This window comes from Colletotrichum graminicola, assembly GCF_000149035.1.
Source record: "Colletotrichum graminicola M1.001 genomic scaffold supercont1.10, whole genome shotgun sequence".
Taxonomy (NCBI): Eukaryota; Fungi; Ascomycota; class Sordariomycetes; order Glomerellales; family Glomerellaceae; genus Colletotrichum; species Colletotrichum graminicola.
Genome location: NW_007361014.1, coordinates 504043 through 531441, shown reverse-complemented (window position 1 = coordinate 531441; position 27399 = coordinate 504043). Strand labels below are relative to the sequence as shown.

At 54.1% G+C, this 27399-nt stretch overlaps 10 protein-coding genes across 10 annotated transcripts; 6 read left to right on the top strand and 4 right to left on the bottom strand.

The window, feature by feature from the left end:
- Positions 1-854: 854 nt before the first annotated feature.
- Positions 855-2562, bottom strand: GLRG_03432 (zinc knuckle; the record flags this gene model as incomplete). Its single annotated transcript, XM_008094117.1, has 7 exons — positions 855-1060; positions 1118-1291; positions 1344-1423; positions 1480-1522; positions 1575-2117; positions 2182-2378; positions 2441-2562. The coding sequence occupies 7 exons, from the start codon at positions 2560-2562 to the stop codon at positions 855-857; spliced, it is 1365 nt and encodes a 454-aa protein (XP_008092308.1).
- A 2449-nt stretch (positions 2563-5011) lies between these two features.
- Positions 5012-6338, top strand: GLRG_03431 (voltage-dependent potassium channel beta subunit; the record flags this gene model as incomplete). The annotated part of the gene is made up of 6 exons (XM_008094116.1): positions 5012-5099; positions 5155-5184; positions 5239-5331; positions 5388-5449; positions 5516-5649; positions 5702-6338. 6 exons carry the CDS (start codon positions 5012-5014, stop codon positions 6336-6338), a joined length of 1044 nt encoding a protein of 347 aa, XP_008092307.1.
- Positions 6339-7155: 817 nt separating this feature from the next.
- Positions 7156-9039, bottom strand: GLRG_03430 (amidohydrolase; the record flags this gene model as incomplete). The annotated part of the gene is made up of 4 exons (XM_008094115.1): positions 7156-7940; positions 8002-8470; positions 8528-8684; positions 8738-9039. 4 exons carry the CDS (start codon positions 9037-9039, stop codon positions 7156-7158), a joined length of 1713 nt encoding a protein of 570 aa, XP_008092306.1.
- Positions 9040-10196: 1157 nt separating this feature from the next.
- GLRG_03429 (uncharacterized protein) lies at positions 10197-10723 on the top strand (the record flags this gene model as incomplete). Its single annotated transcript, XM_008094114.1, has 2 exons — positions 10197-10278; positions 10428-10723. The coding sequence occupies 2 exons, from the start codon at positions 10197-10199 to the stop codon at positions 10721-10723; spliced, it is 378 nt and encodes a 125-aa protein (XP_008092305.1).
- Positions 10724-11200: 477 nt separating this feature from the next.
- GLRG_03428 (uncharacterized protein) lies at positions 11201-11845 on the top strand (the record flags this gene model as incomplete). Its single annotated transcript, XM_008094113.1, has 1 exon — positions 11201-11845. One exon carries the CDS (start codon positions 11201-11203, stop codon positions 11843-11845), a length of 645 nt encoding a protein of 214 aa, XP_008092304.1.
- Positions 11846-13707: 1862 nt separating this feature from the next.
- GLRG_03427 (uncharacterized protein) lies at positions 13708-14028 on the top strand (the record flags this gene model as incomplete). Its single annotated transcript, XM_008094112.1, has 1 exon — positions 13708-14028. One exon carries the CDS (start codon positions 13708-13710, stop codon positions 14026-14028), a length of 321 nt encoding a protein of 106 aa, XP_008092303.1.
- Positions 14029-15279: 1251 nt separating this feature from the next.
- Positions 15280-17168, bottom strand: GLRG_03426 (uncharacterized protein; the record flags this gene model as incomplete). Its single annotated transcript, XM_008094111.1, has 2 exons — positions 15280-17021; positions 17078-17168. 2 exons carry the CDS (start codon positions 17166-17168, stop codon positions 15280-15282), a joined length of 1833 nt encoding a protein of 610 aa, XP_008092302.1.
- A 2379-nt stretch (positions 17169-19547) lies between these two features.
- GLRG_03425 (delta-aminolevulinic acid dehydratase) lies at positions 19548-20767 on the top strand (the record flags this gene model as incomplete). The annotated part of the gene is made up of 2 exons (XM_008094110.1): positions 19548-19790; positions 19859-20767. The coding sequence occupies 2 exons, from the start codon at positions 19548-19550 to the stop codon at positions 20765-20767; spliced, it is 1152 nt and encodes a 383-aa protein (XP_008092301.1).
- A 3887-nt stretch (positions 20768-24654) lies between these two features.
- On the top strand, positions 24655-26264 carry GLRG_03424 (acyltransferase; the record flags this gene model as incomplete). Its single annotated transcript, XM_008094109.1, has 2 exons — positions 24655-25453; positions 25504-26264. 2 exons carry the CDS (start codon positions 24655-24657, stop codon positions 26262-26264), a joined length of 1560 nt encoding a protein of 519 aa, XP_008092300.1.
- A 451-nt stretch (positions 26265-26715) lies between these two features.
- On the bottom strand, positions 26716-27222 carry GLRG_03423 (serine/threonine-protein kinase BUD32; the record flags this gene model as incomplete). Its single annotated transcript, XM_008094108.1, has 1 exon — positions 26716-27222. One exon carries the CDS (start codon positions 27220-27222, stop codon positions 26716-26718), a length of 507 nt encoding a protein of 168 aa, XP_008092299.1.
- Between the last annotated feature and the right edge of the window lie 177 nt (positions 27223-27399).

The following is a 27399-nucleotide window of genomic DNA, read 5'->3' as shown; positions in this document are numbered from 1 at the left end:
TCTTCAATTTTTTGGATAGTAGGATCGGGGAGTGGATATCAGCGGAGAAAATGCTCCTCCCACTTCGGACCTACTGGATTATCTGGCTTAGGAAGCATATTTAGATACGCAAAAGCGGTCAGCATCAACATTAGGTTCATCTCAATTATAATGTGCTGTGGCTCATGTGAGAACGGGGAGAGCTTCCAAGGTGGGAACAATGAGAACCTTTCATAGTGATATGTAGCCTCTGACACGGAATAGAATACCACGTTAGACGACTTTGAAGTGTGCATCTAGTGGGTATTCGGGATTGGCGGGCGGGGTTACCCTTGCTATGGCACTGTTTGACGACTGGGCAAGTGACGGTGAACGCTGGGACTAGGCCTTGGTTTGGTAGAACGAGACTCCCCCAACCGTTGGCCGACAAAGGGGACAATCGTTTGCCACCTGTTCTCTTACACGAAATCAGTGGGCAGGAACTTTTGTTTCCGGTGCGTGGTGGGCGGGGCGTCATGTTGGCCGATGATGTCTTGTTTTCTCCAAGCCTGGGGGCTTTGTCATACATGGTAGAGGTGCTACGTCTTCTGTATGGACAACTTATGCTGCTTGAATGCGAGTACAGCCAAGTCACGAGGTGGAAATCATATCAGGCGGGCAAGAGAGTTGTCCGCGAACGTAGTATTAGTCCATGTGCCTCCTATCTAGGAAGAGACGGTGCCAGCTATGCTGCCGAGAATTCATCGCAGCCCATTTTTCTTTAGAAAACCTTGTCGTCTGCCGTGACAGCGACGGAAATCGTGACCTCAACGCCAAATAGAGAATCATCAAGCCAGACTCAGCGCATCAGGGACGATGCATGTACAAGTTGGAATCTACCAGCCATCGTTGCCGGCATCTTGGGTGGAAGCACCACCGTCACCACCCGCACCCCAGGCATCGCCAGTGTCGGGCTCGTTGTAAGCACTTTTGGAGGCATCGTGGGGGGGACCAAAGTCATCCACGTCCTCTTTGGGAGGGTTAGGGCAGCGGTAGGACTTGTGTCCCATCTCGCCGCAGTTGTTGCACTTGATGCGGGTGACTATTGACGAACATATGTTAGTCAACCGAAATGAAGGCTGGGTAGCGGGTGACGTACCATCAACGGGCTTATCGCAGTCCTTGGAAAGATGGCCGTCCGCATCGCAGTTACGGCACTTGATCTTACGAGGCTCAGGGCACTCTCGGGAGATGTGACCCTCGTTGCCGCAGTTGTGGCAAGCGCGGCCACCACCGCCACCACCCTGAGGGCAGTCGCGGGAGAAATGGCCCACTGATGATGGTCAGTAGTTGATAATGCACAAGCAGTGTTAAGAAGGACTTACTCTCGTGGCATTTGTTGCACTCGACATCATCACCGGCCTTGCGGGGCTCGGTGCACTCCGAGACCTTGTGGCCAGACTGGCTGCGAAGGGGTCAGTGGTGATGTACGAAGAGCGTAGGTAGAACATGGCATCTTACCCGCAGTTCTTGCAAGCGAACTTGTCGACGCGGGGTGTGGGGCCTATATTAGTCAGTTGAAATCAGAAAGCTTGAGCGGAAGCGGGCAAACTGACAATCACGAACGCGATGACCTTCCTCACCGCAGTTGTAACAGGTGATGGTGATGCGGGCCTTCTCCATGGCCTCCTGGGGGCAGGACTTGGAAATGTGACCAAGCTCGTTGCAGTTGATGCACTTCTGTAGGAGGCGAGAGACAGGCTCCCCCGCATCTTCGAGGCGGGTCATATTCTCCTCGGGAGAAGAAGGCCAGGTAGCTTTCTCGCGCTGGCGGTCGGGATGAGCAGAGAAGCGGTACTGGACAGTGTACTTCTTGTCCAAGTTGCCCTGAAGATCCATGTTGGTGTGGGTAGGGGCAAGGACACGCTCGGTGGCAATGAGGTAGACACCGATCTCCTGGCCGCGGAAAGCCTTCTCTAGCTCGACATAGGTCATTTCAGGGAAGTGCTTGAGGTACTTATAGATTGCATCCTTGGCCTCGACTCCGTCACGCTCCTCGACAGCCTCGCAAATTTCCTCCCAGGCCTTTTCAGCGTCGACATCGGGGATCAAGCCACGATCGATCTTGCGAGGGGCCTTGCACTCAACGGTCTCATGACCTTGAAGAGAAACGTCAGCTCACCTAGGTTTGTGGCTTATCGCGGATGAATTGCAACGACTTACCCTCCTCGAGGCAGTTGCGGCAGGCATCGGCAGGCTTCTGGGGGCAGTCCTTGCGAATATGACCCTCCTCGCCACAGATGCGGCAAGTCATGGCAGGAGCGTCGGGGCAATCACGACGAGAGTGGCCTTCCTGACCACAGGCGCGGCAGGTACCATCGAAGCCCTTGGGACGCTCGGGACAATCGGCCTTGTTGTGACTAGGTGGCGTGTGTCAGTAAGCCAAACATGTCGATCTTGTGAGTGAGAGCCGTGGACTTACCCAGACTGGCCGCAGTTGAAGCAGGCACGGTCATCACCATTTCCGCCCACGCCGTCGCCGCCCTTGGGGTGGTTCCAGGGATCATCAGCGGGGATTTCGTTCGTACCCCAGTCGTCAGTCATTTTGTCGTAGTGTCTAGGAGTGCTGAGGACTTGATATGAGGTGCAGTCAGTAGGGTTGACGGAGGCGCTCTGGACTGGCCCAAAGAGTCAGCGGAGGAATTTTGCAGATAGTATGTAGGACTGAAAGAGAAAGCGGATAAGAAAGTGGAGGGAAGAAATATAGAAAAAGAAAGAAGAAACTGGGTGTGCCTTCGAGAGGGTTATGTGGCGGAAGGGATTCAAGATTGGGAAAGAAGGTGCAGAAGTATCAGTAATCTGGATGAAAGATGAGGAAAGAGCGGCGGCTTTGAAACAGCATGTCTAGCGATCGTGGGAACAGATAATCCAGGCAAAAAACCATGACTTACAATATCTCTCTGTTGGCTTGTAGTCCCAGTAATTGTCTCGATTTGTGTTAATCTGCACCGCTGTGGAAATATTGCTGTCGCGGTTTGACTGTTGAGACTGCAAATTCGCGGTGGTTGCGGAAGAGAAGAAAGGAAGCAGTAATTGCCAAACTAAAAGTATAATTTTTATTTGTACCTCCCTAGGTACCTAGGAAAGAAGAACCGGGCAATACTCATGGCGTTGAGATTGTTGGCCTTGTAGCCTGCCGTCAGGCATGTTCAGAGTTGTTGACCACCTACCTGGAGACCTGTGGCATCCCAAACGATGACTTTGGGGATGCAAGAGGGGCACGACTTTGACAGGAGATCAACCGTCACACTGTTCAAAAGGTGTTTATGAACATCCAAACACCTGCATAGGCGGGAAAGTTCGCTTAACCTTCCTTCGTTTCTTTGAAAAGTATTTGGTTTCTTTGTTGGAAAACATGCGTCCTGGTTGTGACCCTCCAAGACTCAATTCCCATCTCTCTTAGTTCTAAGCTGACACTAACCATATAATGAGATCCCTTAGTCTGTGTCTTGGTCAACTGAAAGATGGTTCTCATCATTATGTTCTCGGCTTAGGTCAAACAAAAGGTAGTTGGCGGTAATGGCAAAGGATAATTGCGACCTGGATACAGTTCCTAGGCCCAAGCAGTTAAAACACGAGGTACCAGGGTCAATGTACCAGGCTACTCTCTGCCAACAAGAAATCAGGCACCCTAGATTTCCGGAACAATCTCGTGTTGCCACTGCTGGTAGACCGACGAGACTCGAATGACAGGAGTGCGCAAAACTACTCCAGAGATATTTGTTCGAACAGACCCTAGATGTGTTCGGAGTAAGAAAAATAATATAAAAAAAAAGATCCTTAGGCTGGATGAGACCCAAAGACGCCTCGATAAGGAGCTCATTTGGGCGGTAAACACGATACGCCTGATGAGAAACGCGTTGGCATTGGCTCGATGCTGGGATCACACAAGTATCAAAAGAATGCCCATGTGTCGTCTCTTATGTCCAAGAGACCCTAACAATGGAAGGATGCTACTCCAGCTTGCCAAACAAGCCTCCGCAGCACGAATACCGAATATCAGCATGCGTAGTTACATGTTCTCTCCATCGATTAGGAGCTTTACAAACGTTTCTCGAGTCATGCCTCTAGTTGCCTGATGCACGTTCATGAGTGTCTAAGAATTTCCCGTACACAAAACAACTCGAATTTAAGCGGCAGTAGTTCCTGATTGATCAGCCTTCGATAGCGCCCTCTTGTCACCTTGATGGGACATGTGTCGTTGGAGAATTAGTCAGCTAGCCACCGGCAATCGGAGCAGCAAGTTTGTGAAACACCCCTGCTGGTCCACATGCCCGACAGGGGGGGCATTGGTGTGAAAGCTGGAGGGGTAATTTTGCGTACCTAGAGCACCCTGCACAACAGCATCGGCAAAGTCCTTGTGTAAAAGTGACATCAACACTTTTCGCCCTTTTTCTGCTCTCAAGGAGTGCAGGGCTTTCGTTCTCTCTACCGTGCTAGATGACGTCAAGTGAGGATTTTGCAGCACAGTTTTGGTGTCATGGTATTTATTCCCTCTACTCTCTGGTGGTGACAATTAGCTCAGGATGGGGCTTTCCCACTGGTCATAGCTCCTTGATCTCAAGCAGCATGAAACCGTGTCAATCGTCTCTATCGTGCGTGTACGGATACCGGACTGACACATATTTGGCTAACAACTCGCCGTGGGTCCGAGAGAAGCTGGCTTACATGGGTTCGTTGGCTTGCACCTCGCGGGTCATGGATCCAGATGGCGGGGTTGATACCGGTTGCCCCGCTTCCATGAGCTTGACGACTAAAAGACGCAACGCAACACAACCAGAGCCTGTAGCTCCAATCGAACTTCCTCTTCGAACACGACCCGGTCCCCTAAATCGGCAAGAGACTATAAGTACCTAGGTAGTCTACCCACCCTTTGCTTGACTTGACAGACAGCCTTCGCATCCCTCCCACATTCTGTTCTCCCGGCCTCGCACCACCTATTCTCTCAACCCTGTAATCGGATTGCCTCGAGAAACCGCCAACCGAAGACAACATGTCCAAGCCCGAGGATCTTCCCCCTATGGAGTACCGCTTCCTGGGCCGTTCCGGTCTTCAGGTTAGCGCCATCAGCTTGGGAGGCTGTCAGTTACCCGACTTTGCCAATGCTATTTGCTTCAGCGACTAACTATTCCTAAGGGTTGACCTATGGAGGTCACATCGACGCCGGTATGATGGGCTTTGCGAATGCGATTGACTACTAGAGGCTGACACCTAATACAGAGGGCACTTTCGAGTGCATGAAGGCCGCCTACGACTCCGGTGTCAACTTTTTCGACACCGCTGAGGTCTACTCTAGCGGCGAGAGTGAGATTGGTACGAACGAATGAATTGAGCCCTTGGAATGAGAGCGAAGACTAACCTCCACTCAGTCATGGGTCAGGCCATCAAAAAGTACGGCTGGAAGCGCAATGACCTTGTTATTTCCACCAAGGTACGAGTATTCTTGAACGGCTGTCGCTCCTGTGATTCAAGGCTGACTTCTGGTGCCCGATGGTAGATCTACTGGGGTGGCGCTTTCGGCGACAACATCGTCAACAACAAGGGCCTGTCCCGTAAACATGTCATCGAGGCCATGGATGCCTGCCTTGAGCGTCTTGACCTCAGTTACGTAGATCTCGTCTACGCTCACCGGTAAGGATTACCGCCCTCAGACAAGCGTACGAAAACGGCTGACTCTCGACAGTCCCGACCGTCAGACCCCTATGGAGGAAACTGTCCGCGCCTTCAACCACCTTATCAGCACCGGAAAGGCCCTGTACTGGGGAACCTCCGAATGGAGCGCCGACGAGATCGCCCAGGCTTGGCGCTACGCCGACAAGCTGCACCTCATCGGCCCCGTCATGGAGCAGCCCTCGTACAGCATGCTCGACCGCAAGAAGGTTGAGCACGAGTTCTTCCACCTCTACCGCGAGGTCGGCCTCGGCCTGACTGTCTTCTCCCCACTGCGCCAGGGCATTCTCTCCGGAAAATACAAGAACGGCATCCCCGAGAGCTCGCGCTTCGGTTCCGAGAAAATTGGTTTCATCAAGGACTACTGGAAGCGTGAGGACGCCAAGAAGCAATTCCAGGACCTCGTCGACAAGGCCAACAAGATTGAGCCTATTGCAGAGAAGCTCGGCGTCAAGATGGCTACGCTGGCGCTCGCCTGGGTTCTGAAGAACAAGAACGTTAGCTCAGCCATCATTGGCGCGAGTAGCCCCGCACAGATCTACGAAAACGTGCGTGCAATCAGCGTGCAAGAAAAGCTGACGCCCGAGATTATGGCGGAGATCGACGAGGCCCTCGACAACAAGCCTGACGCCATTATCCCCAGATTCTAAGGAGATCGACTATGATGTGAGAGAACACGAATCAACAACAGAGATGTATGGAGCGGTGAAATGGCAAACATGGAGTCTTAATGATAATAGTGTCGAACATCCGATCTGAGTTACATAGACGGCAGTTCAAAGTATACACTTGGCCGAGGCGGCGACACTCGTGTAGACATAGGTGCAACAGAAATCATTGTCGAATTCCCCGAGTTAAATGTTCTTCCAATTGCCTCGATACGGTAACTTCTCTATCTCATAAGTAGCGTGTTCGGCATCACCTTGGTTCCCTAAATCAAGTCCATGACTCCTGTGATTTACTCTCGAGTTACTGTCGCGATATTGGCTCTATAACATGTCCCAGGGTAGAGTTGTACGACTATGCCCGACACACAGCATTCTTTTCATACCTAGAGTACGACAAGAGAGACTTCGAACCCCTCAACGTCCATGAACTGACACCGACGCCCCCCCCCTTCCATCTACAACGCCGAGTCGCAAACGCCGGCGACTCAACGACCTCTGCGCCGGAAGCAGCCGATTTAAATCATCGGATAAATGAAACAGAACCCAACCCGGAATGGTCGTGGTTCCGCGGCGTTGGACCGCATCGCCAGGCCGTCCAAGGAGACGACGACTATGGCCGTGGCACATTGCGCACTACCGCCAGCACAACTGCAACCGCGCGAAGGCAGCGAGGCCGCATTACTGCCAAGAGTCTCACCCGGGAAGCTCTTGGACTGATGAGCCCCGGTATCTTTAATCTCATGAGACAAGACTGGCGTATGCTGCAATTCCTTGCATAGCTCCGTGGCCCCCTCCCCCCCTAATCGTGAGCGCGTTCGTAGACCAGCTTCCCCCCAACCCATGTCTCCTTGACCTTCAGGTCCCGAATATCTTCGATGTCCATGTTCTCGAGCGGCTCGTCTAGCACCACCCAGTCTGCAAAGGCGCCCTCCTTGATCACGCCAGCCCGCCCCTCCATGAAGGCACCGAAAGCCGGACCCTTTGTGAACCCGAGCAAGGCCTCGTCCAGGCTCAGGGCCTCCTCCGTGTGCCACCCCTCAACGCTGCCGTTCACGCCATACCCCGTGTGGGGGCTCTTCCGTGCGACGGCAGCGTAGATGCCCTGGAATGGGTTGGGCGGTTCCACGGGGAAGTCGCTGCCGAGAATGGGGTTGACGTCGAGGAGGGAGCGCATGCGGTAGGCTTCCTTCTTGGTCCGCTCCGGGCCCAGGCGCAGCTCGGCGTACTTCATGTCCGACGTCGCGTGCGTCGGCTGGATGGAGGGGATGATCCCGATGGCGTGGATCCTCCTCTGGTCGTCCTCGTGGATGATTTGTGAATGCTCGATGCGGAAGCGTCGTTTGGCTTGGCACTTGGCGAGGTCTCCGGTTGGACAAGCATCTCGGAGGCCGGCCTCGAGGGCGTCAACGGCGTAGCGGTTGGCCAGGTCGCCGATGGCGTGGATGTTGACCTGGTAGCCGACGGATGCCCAAGACCTGCCGAGCTGCTTCAAGGTCGAGCCGTTGACGAGAAGAGAGCCGGCGGTGTCGGGACGGTCGTTGTATGGCTCGATCATAGCGCTCCCCCAGCTACCAAGGGCGCCGTCTGCGATATATCAGCATCACGCAAGTCGCGGTAGCCCCCCCTCCCCTTTTGGTTAACTCACCTGCAAAGAGCTTCACAGATTTAACGCTAAACATGTCATCCTCGCGGAAGACGCGCGCGGCGTCATCGGGGCAGAAGGTGTTGCGCTGGGCGCACTCCAGCATGGCGTACACACGAACGGTCCAGTCATCCGTGCGCGCCATGTCGGCGTACAGGTCGAGCTGGTCCGGGAAGACGCCCGCGTCGTGGATGCCAACCAGGCCGAACTCGTTGAGCTTCGCCATGGCCGCCGCGACAAAGGCCTTCTTCTTCTCGGGGCCGGGCTGGGGCCACAAGTTGTAGATCAGGTCCATGGCATTGTCGCAGAAGACACCCATGCCCGGCTCGCGGACGATTTCACCGCCCGGGACATCGGGGATGTCTGCGGGCAGGAGATCGAGCACCGCCTGCGAGACCCAGGTGCAGTGCACGTCAATTCGGTCGAGCATGAAAAACTTCCCCTTGAGGAGTTCATCTTCTTCGATATCCGCCTTGTCGAGAGTGAGAAGAACAGCTCAGAGGGGATGGGGTGGGGAGAGTTCACTTACGGCAGTGGGCATCCTGCCATACGTATTCTGGTCCCAACCAACGCCCCGAATCCATTCGTCTTTGGTGCCTGCATCGGCGTGGCTATCAACATAGAGCCTGAGACGTCCCTTCACGTCGTCCAGCGAAGATGACCCAAACAAGTCGGCTGAGTAGAGGCTAGCACGTAATTAGTTGAGACTAGTATAGATATTATTATTATTAATACGTACAACTCGCCGTATTGTGCCAGATGGCCGTGGCCATCCCAAATTCCGGGGATGATGTAGCCAGCCTTGGTAGTCAAGCTGGCGTCGTCCCAAGGAAACACGCGAGTGAACCTCCCGCCCGAGACCGTGAAGCACTGGGCCAGAGGCTGGTCCTCGTCGTGCGTCCGGACACCCTGGTAGCAATGCGTCTGGGTGTCAGCAATGTCGCCCGTCAGAGGCTGTTGGAGGCGCACGACCGCCAGGGCGACGACTGCCACGGCGGCCGAGAGGCCGACACCCCACCTCGCGATTGGAGTTGCGGACATGATGCTGGAAATTCTAGTCGGACATTGAGTTGACTAGCGACATCAGTTGAGTCACAGAGGTCTCGGAATTCGGTGTGGAAGATCGATATTCTTATCGTCGCTGCTCGATAAGAAATCCAATCTTATCAGTGGACGCAGGGGTCCATGGTTTCCATAGCATCCATCCACCCTTTTGGATTTGTGACTGCTTCGTCAGGGTCTACAACGACATCTCATAACCTTTTTGGCTTTGGCAGACTGTGCAATTCGTCATTCAGTCGATGGTTGTCACGAGACAGGATTCGAACTTTCTGGAGACGGTCCCGGACGGGCTAGGAAGCCACCATAACATTCTGGGGTTCTTTGAGTGTCCTGTCACGTACCCATGACTAATACATACATCCTGCCACAACATGTAGCTGGAATACATACTCACAATTGGTAGCACAACTAAAAGATCGAGGGGCCCAGGAACCAAAACTCATCAATGGCTTAACGACAACGGCGACGCCCAGCTGTATCAGCTGCGTTCCTGATAATAACCTTACTGGCCTGTCTACCGGTATCAACCTCAGTGACCTTGGTGTCTGCATTAGAGTTAAAGGTTAAAAAGAGGGCGTTTATTTATAATGTAGTTTTTCAAGGGGGGGGGCAACTGTCACACACATCTATAGAAGGATATACCCATAACCAAGCAGGGGTGTATAATCCTACCACAACAGACCATCAACAACACACGCACACATGACTCTCACAGTGGACTCAATCCGTTTTTTTTTAAACCTCGCCTGTCAAGACAAAGTCCATCTGGAGAACGAATGATCCGGCTCATTGGTGCGGCATGACAAGCTCGTGAAGCACGTCTCAGTGCCAGCTGGAGCTTGCCTACCTAGCCCATTTAGATGCTTGTTTCAGCCAAACGGGCCATCTTTGTCCACATCCCATGCAGGATGCAGACAGACTCCAACGCCTCAACCGCTGTAGCTCTGGGCCATGGTTGGAACTGGTCATCATGACTTGCTACCCGCCTTTCCCCCTTCCGCCATCAACTAAGGCCGCATTCTTTGACAGAGCCTGTCACCTTGCTCGTTCTCCAGACTGGCGTGCTACCACCACAATACTCATATTCCGGAAACGACTTGAGCGCCTCGCCGGAATGTATGTCCGCCTCCGCTGACATGTGGCTGCTGGCATTGGCCTCATCACCCTTCATTCCTTCCACCTCGCTGGTCAACATCCGCGACCTTGAGTACATGTCCGGTCCTACCATACGCCCCGGGAGTCGTCTACAGATGCAGCACCGTTTAGGCTGCCACCAGTGGTTCTACCGCGCTCGAACGACTAGTCGCCAATGCTACGCACATCTTTGACATAGGTATGCTCCTCCAGCGAACGCAAACGCCATCCAGACCCCGAGGTCGAAGGAGTCACGAACACGTGGTTTGACAGCACTGTTTTCGATGGTCAACCCGTCTTGGATGAGGGTGTTGCTGCCGCCGGCGGCGCACTGGGAGTTCGTAAAGAATACCTCAAGATGCTCGACATATACCAACCTTTGTTCAGCAGTGCTCGCATCGGCACCGGCGCCACGTTCCAACACTCGGGTTTCTGCAACATATGCGGCCTGCGGGCGTCGAGCTGGGATGCCTTGGAAAAGTGGCTCATGCGAGTAGCGTTCGGGAACCCGTCTGGGATCGGGTCATGACTGACGGCTAACACTCTCACGGTTGTCGAATGGCCTTATCTAGGTCACCCGTCTGTCTCTGGCAATCTGTATATAAACCCTTCATTTCGCGGCTGCTCGGCCTCGATGAGCTGCTCATTTACGTAGCACAAGGAGAGCAAACGTCTTGCAAAACACAGAGGTAGTTTTTGTACGTTTGACCTTCATCCTTCTCGTTATGAACGTCTACCCGTCTTTTGAATTCCGGGGTTCTACCCGTCATATCACAAGCTGGACCAGGTTGCTAACAGGGTATAGCATACCAAGACACTCGGCTCTTGGGAACCATCACGTCAGCTCCCTACTAGCTACAAGGCACCCGGCTGCGACTAGCTTGTTGTCATCACGATGCAACTGTTTGTTTTTGGCCCGCTAGTTATAGCTTTGATCTTGCTCACGCTGGGAGCTGAAGGGGCCACAAAGTCACCGTACAATGCATGGACGCATCACAGAAACGCAATGGAGTGGTGGATCCTGTGGCCCAAAAGTGACGATAGGGGGCTGAAACTCATGACGCTCCCCGCATGCATTCGAGACTGCATCACTCCGGAGAACTCCTGGGTCGATGTAAACGGCGTAAACACGTCAGTACATACCGTCAAACGGCGGGTTTTCTGCGACCCAAGACTCGGTCTTGTCAAGAAGTACTTTGTCAGGCAAATCGGAAGATGTACCTTAGAGAGCTGCAGATTTGAGCACTCATTGTGGCGCCTGAGAGCGCACTACGACGTATGGCTTAAGGGTCTCTGCGTGCCTCCCGGCATCAGACGGCCAAAGAGCGTTTGGAGGTTGGAGACTGAGACCGTCCTCAAACCCATGATTGACCCTTCCTCCAACAACACAGACAACCCCACCGATCATGACGCCAACGAACATATCGACTGGGATGTTTACGATGATTACGGTTGGGACGCCTACAATTATGTCGACTGGAGTGCCTACGGGGATTTTGGTTGGGATGTCGACGAGGATCACGATCTGGGTGACTACGACGAGTTCGATCGGGAAGCCAAAACCACCAACGAGACCGCCTTTGGAACAGAGTGGAGGAACACAGTCTACGCCAGCAAACGTCGTCCGGGAAGGGTTGACGGAATGAGTTGAGGCGGGTAGTGTGACCGAAACCATGTATACGGACAACATCGTCTTCCATGAGTGACAGGAGAGAACAGACAAGCCAGCAGAGCACCCTGCGGTATGTAGAACCAAGGTCAAACGACAATGTCATTTCTCAGCAACATCTCGCTCCGTCTCAAAGCCCTGCTGACCCTTCCGTGAGATATGTCCTGAAGGAATGTCGAACCCGTAAAACTGACGTCGGATCTCTGTTCATCGGCACCCGTACACACTAAAAGCGACGCTCATCCCCTGCCCCACCCACCCTACCTACCTTTCATACCGTGAAGTGCGCGCCGTCTCTCCGATGACACGCGCAAAGAGGAGGGTAAGGACTCATCTGCGGCAGGCATAACAGGGGTTGCACACAAATAGAAATAAAATAAAACCGTTTTGGTCCTAAGACGTAGCCACTCGGGTGAAAGAAAAACAGATACCTTTTCACCACCCACCTATCCACCTACTTTCATCACTACTACTGCAATACACCTCAATACACTAAAAAAGGCACGATTACGAGGCGCCCACGAATTTCTCGAGGCCAAAAGCATCAAATACAAGAAAAATAGAGCCTTTTGCTCACTTTGAACGGGGTATTGAATGGCTGGAAGCCGTAGTGTTTTGGTGGTGTTGGAAAATGGTATCCGTTTTTCTTTCACCCGAGTGGTAGCCCAACCTGCGAAACCGTTACGCCGATGACATCACATCCACCCCCCAGCCACACATCATCCTTCTTCCGTGCCACAACGCTAATTGGCGGAACTCCACTCCACCGATGCCCTTTTCCTCTAGCGCCCCCCCCCCCCCCCCCCCCCCCGAATGGACGACCGCTCGATCTTAGCCAGAAGGGGGCAAGCTCGAGGCAAGGGGGTGAGGCTGGAGCCAATGGGATCCCTTCTTTCATCCGCTATACGTCACCAGCCACAGGACCCCTTACAAACTTGTTTTGCTTTTCTTCACTGAGCTCGACGAACGATTCGCTTGTCTCGATCGCCATCCAACTGACACTCACCTTGACCTCATTCACCTCCCGGCGGCGCAAACGCGTCGCTCGCTCATCACACATCCTGCCTGTTTGGTCGACGAGCACTGGTCTGGCCAGCCTTGGCTGCCACACCAGCAGCTCGCAAGCGCGCGGTTCCCCTCCCTCCCATCCTACGTAACAATGTCTAAATCTTTCGCCCACACCCATGTCCACCCTCGGCGGGAGGAGGGTTCCTCCTGCTCTGCACACGTCCCGAGATGAAAGGGAACGTCACCGTCTTCCAAAGCCAAGGGTCCAGCCCCTCATGTGTCTGCCTCTGTCGCAAAAAGACGGCCGAAGGGTCCAAAGATGGACCAAGACACGGGTTCTGGACCCTTTGCGCATCATTCCCACCACACACCCCGCCCAGCGTGACCTGACTCGATGTAAATAGGATCTGGGTATCCGTATTTCGCTCGGAATGTCGTAGCCTGACTTTGGCCCTCCCGCCTTATCGAGAGGCCACTAAACTTAGACCCCATGGGCCCTGACATCATACCTCTGGACCCTGATCCTGTAGATCACCACCCTTTCCATTTCCGAGGCTACTTTGATGATGCCATCCAACACACCTGTATACCACAATCCTACGTGTAACCATCAGACCAACATAGATGGAGCTGATCTGACAAGAAACCATATAAACTGTCTTCCGCTCCCACTTACCACCGGACTCCTCTTCTTCATCATCAGCATCAGGCTACCCAACAACCAAACAAACAAAACACTCTCAAGAGACTTACAAGTCTTCCAAAACCAAACCAACCCACATCAGCCAACAACCTCTTCAACAACTACCACAACCCTTTTTACAAAAACCATCACCATGCCTCTCCGGTCCACCCGCCACACCACCACCGCCCCCCGCCGCAACGGCCTCTTCTCCCGCCGCCGCGCCGCCCCCGCCACCACCACCGCCACCACCCGCACCACGCACACCAAGCGCGGTGGCCTCTTCTCCCGCCGCCGCGGCCCCGTCCACACCGCCGCCCCCGTCCACCACCACCGCCGCAAGCCCTCCATGGGCGACAAGATCTCGGGCGCCATGCTCAAGCTCAAGGGCACCCTGACCCGCCGCCCCGGCCAGAAGGCCGCCGGCACCCGCCGCATGCACGGCACCGACGGCCGCGGCTCCCGCCGCTACTAAACCAACCCCCCGTTAGCGGATGGGGCCACCCGGTTGATGTTTGATACCCCCAACCACCACGACCAACCATGGGCCCCTTGCCACCCCCCTAAAGGCCTCTTCCGCGTCTTGCGAGACACGCCCGGCTGTAGCGAGTTTTTTTGTTTTTTTGAGCAACGGACGATTGATGATGGGAGATTTGGGATACATTGTTGTACTATTATTGTTTCGAGAAAGCGAGCTGGCTTGGAAGATACCACGTCTGTATTACGATATGAAATGCAAACACTTGGCAAACCATCTAAGCACGCTGTCAATACGTGGCATGGTGAATTTTGAAAGTCTTTGATTGAATTGCGCATCGGTGTATCTACTGTGTGTCTGCTACTGCTTCAAGAAAAGCGACCCTTTGACATTGAGGAGGGTTGTCTACCAACTCGCCCAAAATCCAGTCCACGCTGATCCCTCATTCGTACCACCCGTCAACCAGCAAACCACTTATATGCAACCTTGGCATATGGAAAGGAAGAGAAGGGGAAAAAAAGGCCTCGTCGGGGGGTTGGGTCATATAGGACGCCTGTTGCCCGCACTCGAGGAGTGGCAATATGAATGAGAAGAGCATTCCTTGTACCGCAAACCAAACCCAAACGTAACCTTCGGTGCATAAACCGATCCTCAGATACTCGCAGCAACCATATGCCCGTGCCCAGTTGCAGCAGGACTTTTATTAAGGGTAGTGCGTTCGCAAAATCGTCAAGCAGGAGAAAATGAAAAGGGCGCGGTGTGCTGCGCTACGGCGTTGATGTTGCTTGTATTCTTCTGTCTGGTGTTAGCACTCCAGATGAGACCATGAGCGAGGGTAATCACTTACACAAATTGGTGGCGGTGGCGAATTTCTGACGGTTGGTAGATGTACCGGTTGTCGAATCGCTAAGATACCCAACACAAATGGGTGACGAAGTACGTGCCGAAAACCGGAATGAGAGACTGTTGACCCGAGGATCGTGGTGTACCTAGTCGTCGAAAAGGAGGGCGATATCCATGTAGTCTGCCGTATCCCAGCGAAGCTCATATTGCTCTTGCCGGACGTGCGATTATGTCCTCGAAAGCTGTAGAAAAGTAAACAAAGAAATTTGCGAGAAACCCCTGCACTCGCCCAACATGCCGAACGTTGATCCTTATGGACCACAACAGCTGAACGACACTTTCTTTCGTCAACCTTCACGGTCAAGCCTAAAATCGACGCGGGCGGTGACCATCAACGGTCACATCCTACTGCAGCTCGTCAAGCTCCATCGCGTCAAAGTTGGTCGGCTGGCGCTGAGGTGCGAATCGGGGAGCGAATGGAACTCTGGTAATTGGCTCGACAGGACGAGGAATCCGGGATTTCTTGGATGAAAAAATCGAGGACTCGCGAGTGTGCTTATGCTCTACAACACTGCTGGCCTCGTACATGATGTCCTTCGTGGCATGCGACTTCATCGGAGCATTCTTGTCCCGCGGCGTCAGCGCGTTGGGTCCGATAAGGCCTGCGAACTTGATCTCCAACGCCTCGCGTTCTTCCAAAGGCGCCTTCTTGATTTGCTCAATCGCATAAGCACGAAATCGAGTCTCCAAATCGTTCAGCTCGTCCTTGCTAGGGGACGGGTGCTTCTTCATGCTCAGGTCTGCCTGGTCGCGAAACAGTCTCATGCCGCCGGCCAGCTTCAGCTTCCGAGGAACAGGGCCACAAGCAACAGTGTTTCCCTCGGTCTCTTCCAAGGCCCCGAGGTGACGCTTGTCTCCTTTGGCGTATCTCTTCGAGGGACTTTCTGGGGAGGCAGCGTTATGGACAGTACGCGTACGAGGGGTCGAAGCGCAGAGGGGTTTCTCGGACAAGATACCCTCGAGATCAGCATCAAAGTCTTTTTCGGCTGCAAAGGGATTGAGAACCGGAACAGGCGGGATATCATCAGTCGAGTCGATGCTGATCTTCAAGCGATGCTCAAAGGGAGTGGGGGTACGGATTATCTCGTACGCCTCAGAAAAGGGGTCGTCCGAGGATCCGACGCTTCCATCATTGGGAACAGGCTTTCGGACGATGCAGCCCCCAATAATGGTCTGTGACTTCTTCATTTTGCGGTTGCCAAACATGTCGTCGTCTTCGTTCGCGCGGGGATGGGCAGAGCTGGCAGGAGAAGCGTCCTCGACTTCTTCCAGATGGTAGTAGACCGCTGGATTTGGCATGTCGCATGTTGCGAGAGCGATTGGGGCAGATATCTTGCCCCTGATACTGGACTCTGGGGTCTTCGGCTTGGACTGGAAGATGTCCAGTGCCTGGCGGACCTTTGACATGACCTTCTTGCGACGATTTCGTGAAGGAATTGAGATTGTCGGCGTGATTTCCTGGGAGCCACGAGGCTTGAGTACCTCGGTAGCAGCCAGCATCGCTGCGAGCTTGTCGTTCACCAAGTTGGGATTGACAGCATCGGGGTTGGTGTCAGACATGGAGCCAACAGCCTGTTTGGGCATTACGCCGAGAGGCGCCGTCGTCGAACCAGACAAGACAAATCCATGTCTATTACCGGCATCCAACAGAGTGGTTTTCGATTGAGGAAACGAACGCTTCGCAAGATGCAGCTCATTGTCAGTATTCTTGGTTCTCTTGCCTCGTCGTCGACGTGAAGATTTGCGAGGGATGGCTGGTGGAATCTGGTTCATCTCCGAGGCCTGAGCATACGACTGAGAACGTGTAGTGTTTCCTCCCGATGGAGAACTGATTGTGAGGTTGTGCGAGGAGGTGTCCATCTTTGCCTTCTGTCCCGAAGAATGGGATGGAAACGCCATCGGTTCGGAAGCGCAGAGGAGGACTGAAGGATGACTTCGAAGACCGTTCGGGTGGCTGAATATAGTGCTCTCTAAGAGTTCACTGGCCAAGCGGTCAACATTTTGGTCTTGGTTGCCTGTCAAGGCAGCGCCGCTCTCGAACGGGCCCGGTTCGTAGGTGTTCGCAGGCAACGAGGGCGTCACCGACTCTATGGAGATCGTTAGTTGGCATCTTCCGACGGTTCAATCTTCCCCACGTTCATACCTTTGACTTCGGTCATTTTTTCCTTCTTGATACCTCTATCGCGACGGCGAGGCGCCAAATTGGCGAGGGTATTCATGGACTTCTTCTTCATGATGCATAAGTAGCGACTGTCAGGGGTAAAGAATGGACTGGACGATAAATGGTCCAAAAACGAGACTGAACGAAGACAGGAAAGGAAATGAAGAGAAGACGATACTCCTTAGAATCCGAAGGAGTGCAAAACGCAACGAGTCGGCAGTGGCGTCGGTATGTTTGACTCCACCGGATCAAAGATCGCAAGCTTGCCAGACTATGCTGCGGAAACAGCCAGTAAATGGATTCCAAGACGGAGTTACCTGCTGAGTGCAAAACGCCTTGCAATGGGGCCGAAGAGTGATGGATTGGTGTCAGCTCTTGCCAATGCCGGCAATAAGCTGACGAGGTCAGGTCTCACGATGTTGGTGATCAGTTTGCAATCGCGTGGGGGCGTCGACGCGTGGTGGGCTTGAAGAAGGGCAGAAAAGCAAGAAAACAAGCGAGCGAGATCGACCAGATCTCATCTAAGCGGGCCTTTCCTTGGGCAAGTTCGGTCTTTCCTCTGATCAACACCAGACCTGCCGTCGTGGCTTCCTGTTCCCATGCTCCAAGCCCACTGTTTCGCCCAGTGTTTGGTTAGCCCTCGAGGGGGACAGTTGTCCCGGCTCATCTTACTCACTGGAAGCTTCCGGACTCGAATCTTCAGCTTGCAGCTTGAGAAGCTGCCAAGCCGCACTCAACACGGATTAACAGCGGGAAGGCTTCATGGCTTTGTCTCGGGTGAGCCCGTGTGACCATCCATGGGCATAGAATGGTATTGTCATCTTCCAGCGCAAAACGGCGTGAAGAATGACGACGGCTTTCACCTCTACATGGACAAACATCTTTGGCACATGATAAACGGGTGCCTAGTAAGTCGAATCTGGACGACATTAGGCTGTTGTTTAAATTGGGGGCGCTAGAGGTCGCTAGAGATCGTAGCTTCGGAAAGTAGGTTATCGCGAGACAGCAAAACGCCATGGCTGATGGCCGGTGAAGAAAACAAGGTTATCAGAATTAATCCGAATCATCAGCAATGCTCCTCGGCTCGGAAACACGCGGGCGGCAGGAAAGTGATGACCGAAGGTTAGGCATCGGATTTTGGCGTTCTACACGTGTTGTATAGAAAGCGCCTAGAACCGACGCAAGGAAAGCGTTACGGCCATATGAGCAACCTGATGGGATTGGGCATCTTGCTGCAAAAACAGATCAAGCAAAACTACCGAGGCGTCTTCTTGGTTTAGAAGACACAAGGAGCACGTCACGTCACAGGAGAACAAGGACAGTTAAAGCGTCGCAACTTCTAGAGAAGATATTAGAGTTAGAAGGGTTGGAAACGAAGAAAAAAAACCCCCCCCCACAAGTTGTTCCAGTCTCCGACTCCTCGGACATCACCGGAGTGCACCATGGCCGGCGACGGGGGGCTTACGGCACCCGTTCCGACCGGTAAACGTTGTGTAGGGGCGGAACGAGCTGGAAGGACAACGGAGAGGCCCCGGGCTTGCGGCAACCCGCGGACTCCCTCGGATCATCTCGGAATTGAGACCTTGTGCCAGCTGTGTCCATGAGCGGCCGGCTGGCCAGGAAAGCCGGAACTTGCGACAAACGATGAATCAAACAAGGGTCGACAGAGCCATACCAGAAAGAAAAGAACGGTATTCGTGACTGCAAAGGGAATGGAAATGATGGGGAATTGATGACCTGCCGAGGCTCAATGTGCATATCGATGGATCTGAGTCAGCCCTGGTTGGACAATGGGAATGCTGCTGACCGACTGGCATACATACAAACATACAGAGATCAAAGTAGGTACCTACATTACTTACACTAGCCCGTAAGGTACCTAGGTAGTAGATAAGCAGGATAAGGCCGTAGGTTGTCGGTGTGTCGGTTTCGCCGTCGGGGAGGACTTTAAAGCGGAGAGTCCGCCACGAGGGTAGCCGATTGCAAAAGATCGGATTATGATTGGCCTCCGAATTCCATTGCGCTATCCCATTTGCTGATTTTCAGCACGCCTTGGCGGGCGGTCCCCACGCTTACCTCCGTCTCCTGCCGACTTCACCCAATGTGGGAAGGGAGAGGTGGTTTGTTTCAAATTCCGTCAACCACAGGCTCCGCGAACCTTTTGCCTCCCCCCCTTCGGCCGCTCTCTCTCCGCCATCATCCTTTTTTCTCAACTTCACCGCCCCTCAATCCTCCAACTGCCTGAACACCTTCGCCATCGCCGACCTTTCCTCCTTTCCGAATTACATTCCAACGGGAATCGTCGGTCGCAATAGTATAACACCCACTCGACGCATCCTTTTCCGAGTCCTCCATTTCGATTCGCCTCCCGACGACCGTTCGCGCCATTCGACGGCCCCTCATCAACTTCTGATCTCCGCGCGATTGAACTTTACCATTGTCGGATTCCATCATGTCTTTTTCCAGTCTTGTTCAGGACCTCACTTTGAGGGATTCTGGCGTCCCGCGCCGATCCCGCGGTGATCAATCAGTCTCCACCATGGACGACGGCCGGTCACAAATCTCACGCGCCATGTCCTACGCTAGCACTGCTGCGACGAGCGTCAGCATCTCGGGAGACATCTCGAGCCAGCTGCACGGTGGCTACTTCCATCCCCTTGCCCGCTCGTGGCAAGCGGAGAGGCAATTGACCAAGGTCAGTTTGATTCCTTTGCGGGGAAAATGTCCTTATTGTTGGATAAACACTGACTTCTCCCCCCGCAGTCCATGCTTATCTACCCTCTCTTCGTTTCGGACCAAGACGATGAGGAGGCCTTGATCCCCTCTTTGCCCGGCCAATACCGCCGAGGCATCAACAAAACAATGGCTTACGTGGAGACGCTTGTGCGCAAGGGCCTGCGCTCCGTGATGCTCTTCGGCGTGCCCGTGCGTCCGGGAGTCAAGGACGCTCTCGGCACGGCTGCCGACGACCCCGAGGGGCCCGTCATCAGGAGCATTCGTGCGATACGCCAGCGGTTCCCGCAGCTCTTCATCTGCGCCGACGTTTGTTTGTGCGAGTACACGTCACACGGCCACTGCGGCATCCTCCGCGACGACGGCAGCTTGAACAACCAGCTGTCGGTTGATCGCATCTCGGACGTTGCCATTGCCTACGCCCTAGCCGGGGCTCACTGCGTCGCGCCGTCCGACATGAACGACGGCCGCATCCGTGCAATCAAGCTGAAGTTGATCGAGGAGGGCATCGCGCACAAGACGGTGCTGATGTCGTACTCGGCCAAGTTCTCGGGCTGCTTATACGGACCGTTCCGCGACGCGGCAGGCTCTGCCCCGTCGTTCGGAGACCGCAAGTGCTACCAGCTGCCCCCGGGCGGGCGCGGCCTGGCGCGTCGCGCAATCGTGCGCGACATTGGCGAGGGTGCGGACATCATTATGGTTAAGCCTGCCAGCCAGTACCTCGATATCATCAGCGACGCGAAGGAGCTCGGCAAGGACATGCCCGTCGCTGCCTACCAAGTCAGCGGCGAGTTCGCCATGATCCACGCGGCGGCCAAGTCGGGCGTGTTCGACCTGAAGCAGATGGCGTTCGAGTCGACCGAGGGCATCCTCCGGGCGGGGGCGACAATCGTCATCAGCTACTTCACCCCCGACTTCCTCGACTGGCTCTCAACTTAGACGACGCATGGCATGACGAGATGAAAAGAAAACGTGTTTTGGGCGTTTAGCTATTTTGAAAACGTAGATGAACTCCACGTGGTTCGCATGGTGCTGGGAACGGGAACGGCAGGCGTTGGTTTCGCGCATTTTTTCTTTCTTTTTCTTTTACGGGTTTATACTTTCTTGACGGTTAAGTGTCGTGTAGAGGATACCAAAAAAAAGAAAACTAATGGTACGGGCGAGTAATTTGGCAGACCTATGAGCTGATTTTGGACTACGAACTTGGCAGTGCTCGTGCTTGTGTGTCAGCTCGATGGTCCGTCCTCGTGAACTGGAAGGCCTGAGGGAAACAGCAACGTGTAATGATTATATACTACGTACCTATGTAAAGCGATGATGAACGGCAATGACTCGAAAAGAGGCATCTGTGCGATGTTATATACAGCGGCGGTGAATGATCAGACAAGCTGACGATGATGGTCTGCTAGGAAAACATGTTACAAGAAGGAGAGTCCGAAGGGCTAGCGGAGTCCATGGCGGTTCCCTGGAGCGAGTGGTATGACTCGGGCTTTCGGATGGGATGTTAATCAACAGTTCTCCTGGTTTTGGTTGGGACCAGGAAATAGATAGCTATTCCTGGCCCAAATACTCCGTAGAGCCAAAGCTGCCAGGTCTCACCGGAAACGCCCGACTAAGAGGAGGCAACAAGGACGGGGGCGGCGGCAGTGATGGGCAGGACGCTGCCACTTGGAAACTCTCCTACCTACGTGCTACCTACTAGGGAGGTACACTATGTTGGCATGTCGACGAGAAGTCTATGAGTTGGGAGGAACGAGCAATAGGGGAACGGGTCGGGAGAGTGAGTGGAGGCTCGCCAAGGTTGGGAAAATGGAAGGTTTGGAGATATGAGGAAGGCAGCTGGCAAGCAGGGATGGGCAGGTTTGGCGATGAGTTGCCACGCACTCGACGTGACGGATTCTCCAATCTGGAACATGGCTAGGTAGGTGGTTTCGGCCTGTCCCAGGAAGCAAACTGCCCCTGCACCCCTTAGCTGGGCTCCGCCGCTTGCTGGGGGGGCAGGGGGGGGGGTCCCTGCGCTCCGGGCGTCTCGAGCAGCAGCCACCCCAGTTTGCCAAGTACGGCAGCCGGGCCCACGCGCCGATCCCAACCTTCAAAACCCCTGCCTGCACGGCACCTCGACGTCGCAGCCAGAGTGCGAGAGACAAGAAAAGTGGGTAAACACCGTCCGACGCTCCATTCTTTTCCAGCAAAACACTTGGAAGAACCCCAGCACGGATTACGACTGCTGTAACGGTCAACAGTGGCACTTTCTTCTTTTCCGAGCACCTTGGAGAAACACATAGGTACCGTACCTAGGTAGGTAGGTAGCCCAGATACCTAACTAACTCATGCGCCGAGACCTGCCGTCGGTTAAGTTGCCGTGTCTCTCTGGTTGAACGGTGAGGGATTGGCAGTGGCATTCTCGGCGCCATGAGATCTCGAACGACCTCATTCCTTCGTTGCGTCCTCTCACCATGCAACTTGGGACCCTTTACGATTTATCCCCTTAGCCTGTTATGCCCCCGCCCCCCACATCCAAACACCCCCATTCCATTCGCACATCGCCCATCGCCATCGATCTTGTCTCCGTAAGCGCTAACCAAGCCTCCTCTCCCCTGTATTGCAGTGCCGGCGGAGGGCTAGGTACACTAGTGTAAGGACCAGGGGCGGCTGGGTGGGAGGAAAAGAAACGTCATGGGCGCGGCGACGCGGCAGACTGGTAACACGCCTTTCTGTACTGTACGCAAGCCCTCCTGAATGGGGAAACTGAGGTACAGTACAGAAGGTCGACGGCTTCATTGGCATGAGCCGATAATGGTTGGTTTCGCGAGCTCCGTCCCGAGAGACCTGAGCATGAGCAGGTGCGTATCTACGGACCCTCTTGTGTGGCTGGCGTATCTCAAACAGCCATCATTGTCCACGTCTGGTCATATTACCAACTTCCATGGGAAATTTGATTTTCAGAGTCGGTCATTTTGTGTAGGCCTAGTGCACACAGTCCGTCGCGCCTAAGCACGCTAAGTTGTGTCCGGTCCCATTTCGTACCTCATCTATTGTGAAACTACCACGCCATCCCGCTCCCCTCAAAGCCGCCGGCCCGACCAAAACATGTAATGTTTCCTCGGGCAATTGGTCTGTTGAGGTGTACGCCCTGAAGTTTCGCCGTCCAGACTTGACCCGCGGTCGCTAGGTACAATGGTACCAGGCCGAAGTTAAATACCCCGGTTAGGTAACTAATGTTCCACCCCCCTACTACAGAACCTTACTTTTGGTGAATATTCCCCCTCTATCATGATGTTAGTTATGGGGGGTAACATCATAGGGGTATTTTACTTACCCCTGCCACCCTGTACTTGCTATTCTCACCTTGCCCCCCCCTTCGCCTCATGCATCACACCTTCACTTCTTCGGTTGTCCTCCGACCTGCTCCCCATTGTTTCATCTCTCCTCTCGGCCACCACCCTCATTGGACTATCAGACGGGCCGTGCATAGTCACCATCGTTGGGACACACGTCCCAAGTCAAACATTGACATACTCTGCCGCGCAACAGCTCCATCGTCAAGAGTCGTGCACAGCCAGAACGCCCCTTTCGTGTTTCTGGCTCATGACATATGCGCCTCGGCTACTTTTCATTTTGTTTATCTTCCTTTTTGGGTGGGGGGGCTTTCCGCTCCCACCTTGTGTCTTTGACCTGGGGAGGACGGAGGGAGGTTCATAATCTCTCCTCGGGTTTTTCTTTTTGACTTTGTGTCAAATATTAGACAGGCGGGAGCGAATAATTAGACTTTCCGAATACACGCTCAGAATTGACGACCACGCAGCTACATATCCAGCTCTTGGACATAGCATTACGCAAAACCCCGAGTTCCAATACAGAGGACAGATATATTAGGAGAGGGCCTTGCTGCATTTTGTACTTGGCGCAGGTGTGCGTTGCAACGCTGTACCTGCTTTTGGTGGTACCTACATCCCTCACCTCACCCATCCCCCGTCATAGCTGCTGCACTTACACCATTCCACGCTGCTACCCTGAAACAGGCAGTATCCATAAACCCACACCGCTGACGCCGGCGCCGGGACGCTCTCCTCTCGCTCTCACCCTCAACTATTTCCTTCTCTGCTTTGTGGTATCTGCTAATGATACTTTCTTTGACATCCTGCCTTCTCCAAGCCCCACTACCTGCATAACTGCCTCTACTCCGTATACACTACCACATACACTACATACCTAGCTTTCTCTTGCGCTCCTTCCGGCCACAAATCTCAGCAGGACCCTTTTGTTTTTGCTGTTTTGCCTGTTTACATTCTCCACAGTCTTTCCCTTGCGCGGCCCACGCTCCTGCTTCAGCGCCGAGGCATCCCGGTTGCTGCGTTCAAGGTTCTGCTTTGAGCCCACATCAAGGTCCCGGTCCAGGTCACGGCCTCGTTAACGAGACGAGGCAAGAAACGCCCATCCCCCAACCCAGCACATCCTCCGTCCCCCCAGGGCCTATTTTCTTTTCTTCCAAATTACATTAACCTTCCCTTGCCGTACCTCCTTTCCTACCCTCCATTTGCCCCTCTCACTTGCAGATCCGGATCGTCTGAATAATAAGGGCCTCCGAATCAAAACCACCACTTCCCTCCTCCACGCCCCCCTCCCCCCCCCCCTTTTCTTATCACCCGACTCTCTTTGGCCGCTATCTCGTCATAAGCTCTACGTGCTAGCAACCTGGGCTTTTCGGCCACGAGAGTCCTCTTATACCCACCGCTTTGACAGACACACACACACACACACTCTCTCTCTCTCTCTCACACACACATACGACACATACGACACATACCGGACTCCATTGCAGGACAATGAACGGACACGCTACTTCCAAGGTGTCCCTGTCACACGAAGAGGGCATGAGTCTTTTAGACGAGAAGACGTTATCCGACGTCGAGAGCGAGAGCGGTAGGGTCGACCTCGAATCCCGCTTCGCGATACCACGATGGTCCTCGGTTGCACGGGGTGTCGTGGGCTATGCCCGGGCCGTACCATGGCGTGTTACGGTAATTCGCGGCCTCATCTTCCTACTTCCTAGCTTCGTCCAGAGCCGATTCTCAAGAGAACGAGGTCGAGCCGAGAAGCTGTTCCCGACTTCCCACCTCGACGGTATGCGTGGAGTGGCCGCACTCTTCGTTTTCTTTTGTCACTACTTTTACCAGGCCTTCATCATCGCCGAGGGTTGGGGTTCGTCGGAAAAGAACTACCACGTCCTCAAGATGCCGTTCCTCCGACTCTTTTATCAAGGTCCGCCTGCCGTGTGCCTGTTTTTCGTCATTTCCGGTTACGCCTTGTCCATGAAACCTATCAAGCTTGCGCGCGCTCGAAACTTTGACGAGTTCTCTGCCACGACGACGTCGTTGATCTTCCGCAGATTCATCAGACTCTACTTGCCAACCGCCATCTCCACCTTTGGTATCATGATGCTGCTGCAATTGGGTGTTTACGAGTGGACCAGAGACTTCGCCACCGACAAGACCTATCACAAGAATGTCATGGAGCCTCACCCGAAGCCTCTGGACACCTTCTCGGAGCAGCTGACGGACTGGGCGTGGAGCATGTTCAACTTCGTCCACGTATTTGGCTGGGAGAAGTTTGGCGGAAGCACATGTAAGTGGCCGTGCTGGGTCCCTTTTCAGCCGCAAACTAACATTGACCAGCGTACGACGTGCACCTATGGACCATCCCAGTCGAGTTCCGCTGTTCCATGTACTTGTTTATCACGCTCATCGGCCTGGCTCGCGTTCGGACCGGGCTCCGCTTCCTCTTTCTCTGGGGCATCATCGCATTCACCTACCGCAACAACCGCTGGGAGCTGCTGCTCTTCTACTTTGGGATGATGCTTGCAGAATATGACCAGATCATGGGCAACAACACCCCCGTCGGCGGCTCCATTCTCCCCACCAACGAGGCCCAGCCGAACAAGAAGCTCTTCAAGGGCTTCTGCTGGGCGATGCTTAGCATTCTATCCATTTACTTCATGTGCCAGCCGGACATCAACTACGAAATCACCCCCGGCTGGGTCTGGCTTTGCTCCTTCATTCCCAAGTGGTGGGATGCCGAAGGCTACCGATTTTGGCAATCCATCGGGGCTGTCTTGTTCGTCCTTTGCGTCAGCCACTCGCCGAGATGGAAGAGCTTCTTCAACCTGGCTCCGATCCAGTACCTCGGAAAGATTAGCTACGCCCTCTACCTCATGCACGGCCCGGTGATGCACACCGTCGGCTACATGATTGAGAAGCGGGCTTACGCCGTGACGGGAACCGAAGGATGGTGGTACAACACGGGCTTCGTGTTGGGATCCTTGGGGTGCATTCCCGCTGTGATCTGGGCGGCAGACGTCTTCTGGAGACTCTTCGACATTCCGACGGTGCGATTTGCAAAGTGGTTGGAGACAAAGTGCTCCATCAAACAACAATAGTGGGCCGAAGCGATGCTTGCGATGGCAGATGTTGCTGTGGCAAAGACTCACCACATCAGACCTAGGGCTCGGGAAAGTCGTTACGGAAAGCGACTGATAATAGCATGACACGGCGTTTTTATTTCATCACACGGCATTATCACTATATACCTGGCGTCGATATTTTTTTTTATAGGGAGAGAGGGATCATCGGGCTATCGGGGCCATTGTTATGGCAAATTGCATCTCTCAGGACCACAGAGATGGGTTGAAGAAAGTACAGAACACTACACAGAGATGTAGAAGGAGAGCGTGTGACGTCACAAATGAGGTAGAAATAACTACCCAAAGGGTATCAATTTGATTCCGTCCTTGAACCTGAAGCTCTAACCTCGGAGCTGTCCGAGTTTGACTTTTTGCTTCCTGTCTAATATTGTTGTTCAACGTCTATTTCCCGACGAACCCCGCCACACTAGCCAATCATGCTCCTCTTGCGACCCCGCATCCTGACGTCCTCGAGCTTCTTGAGCGTGACGGGCGCCTGCTTGTAAGACGTGCGGTAGGCGTCGAGGACGTCGCGGAAGTAGGCCTCGGCGCGGGGGTGGGTGCTGCCGAAGGCGCGCTCGAGGACGTACAGATCGACGGCGCGGTCCTCGTCCGAGGTGCTCTGGCTGGCGAGGCCGAAGTCGATGATGAAGACGTCGCCGTCGACGACAGAGGAGGAGGAGGAGGAGGAGGCGGTTGGGTTCGGGTTCGGGTTCGGGGCTGCGGTGCCGGGGGCCGGTTTTGGCGGCCGGAGCATCATGTTGGAGGTGGTGAGGTCGCCGTGGACGACGCCGATCTTGTGCATCCTGCCTATGGCGGCGCCGATGCGGCGCATGAGGTCCCTCAAGTCCGCCACGTCCCGCCCGCCCGCGTCTCCTGCCGGCGTCCTGTGTTCGGCGTCCGGCCGCCTCGCGCGGTCGTCGGCGTACGCCATATATCCGCGTACGGATTTGTAGCAGGGTTGTTGTTTACATAAAGTACGTACTGGTACGTAAGAGGTCGAGCAGCTCCATAAAAGTTGACGAGAAAGTGCTAGAGATACTTGAAGGTCCTTTTCTACGTTTTTCTGCGGTCCCCCTAAACTTATATTGCGCACCGATTGCGAGTCAGC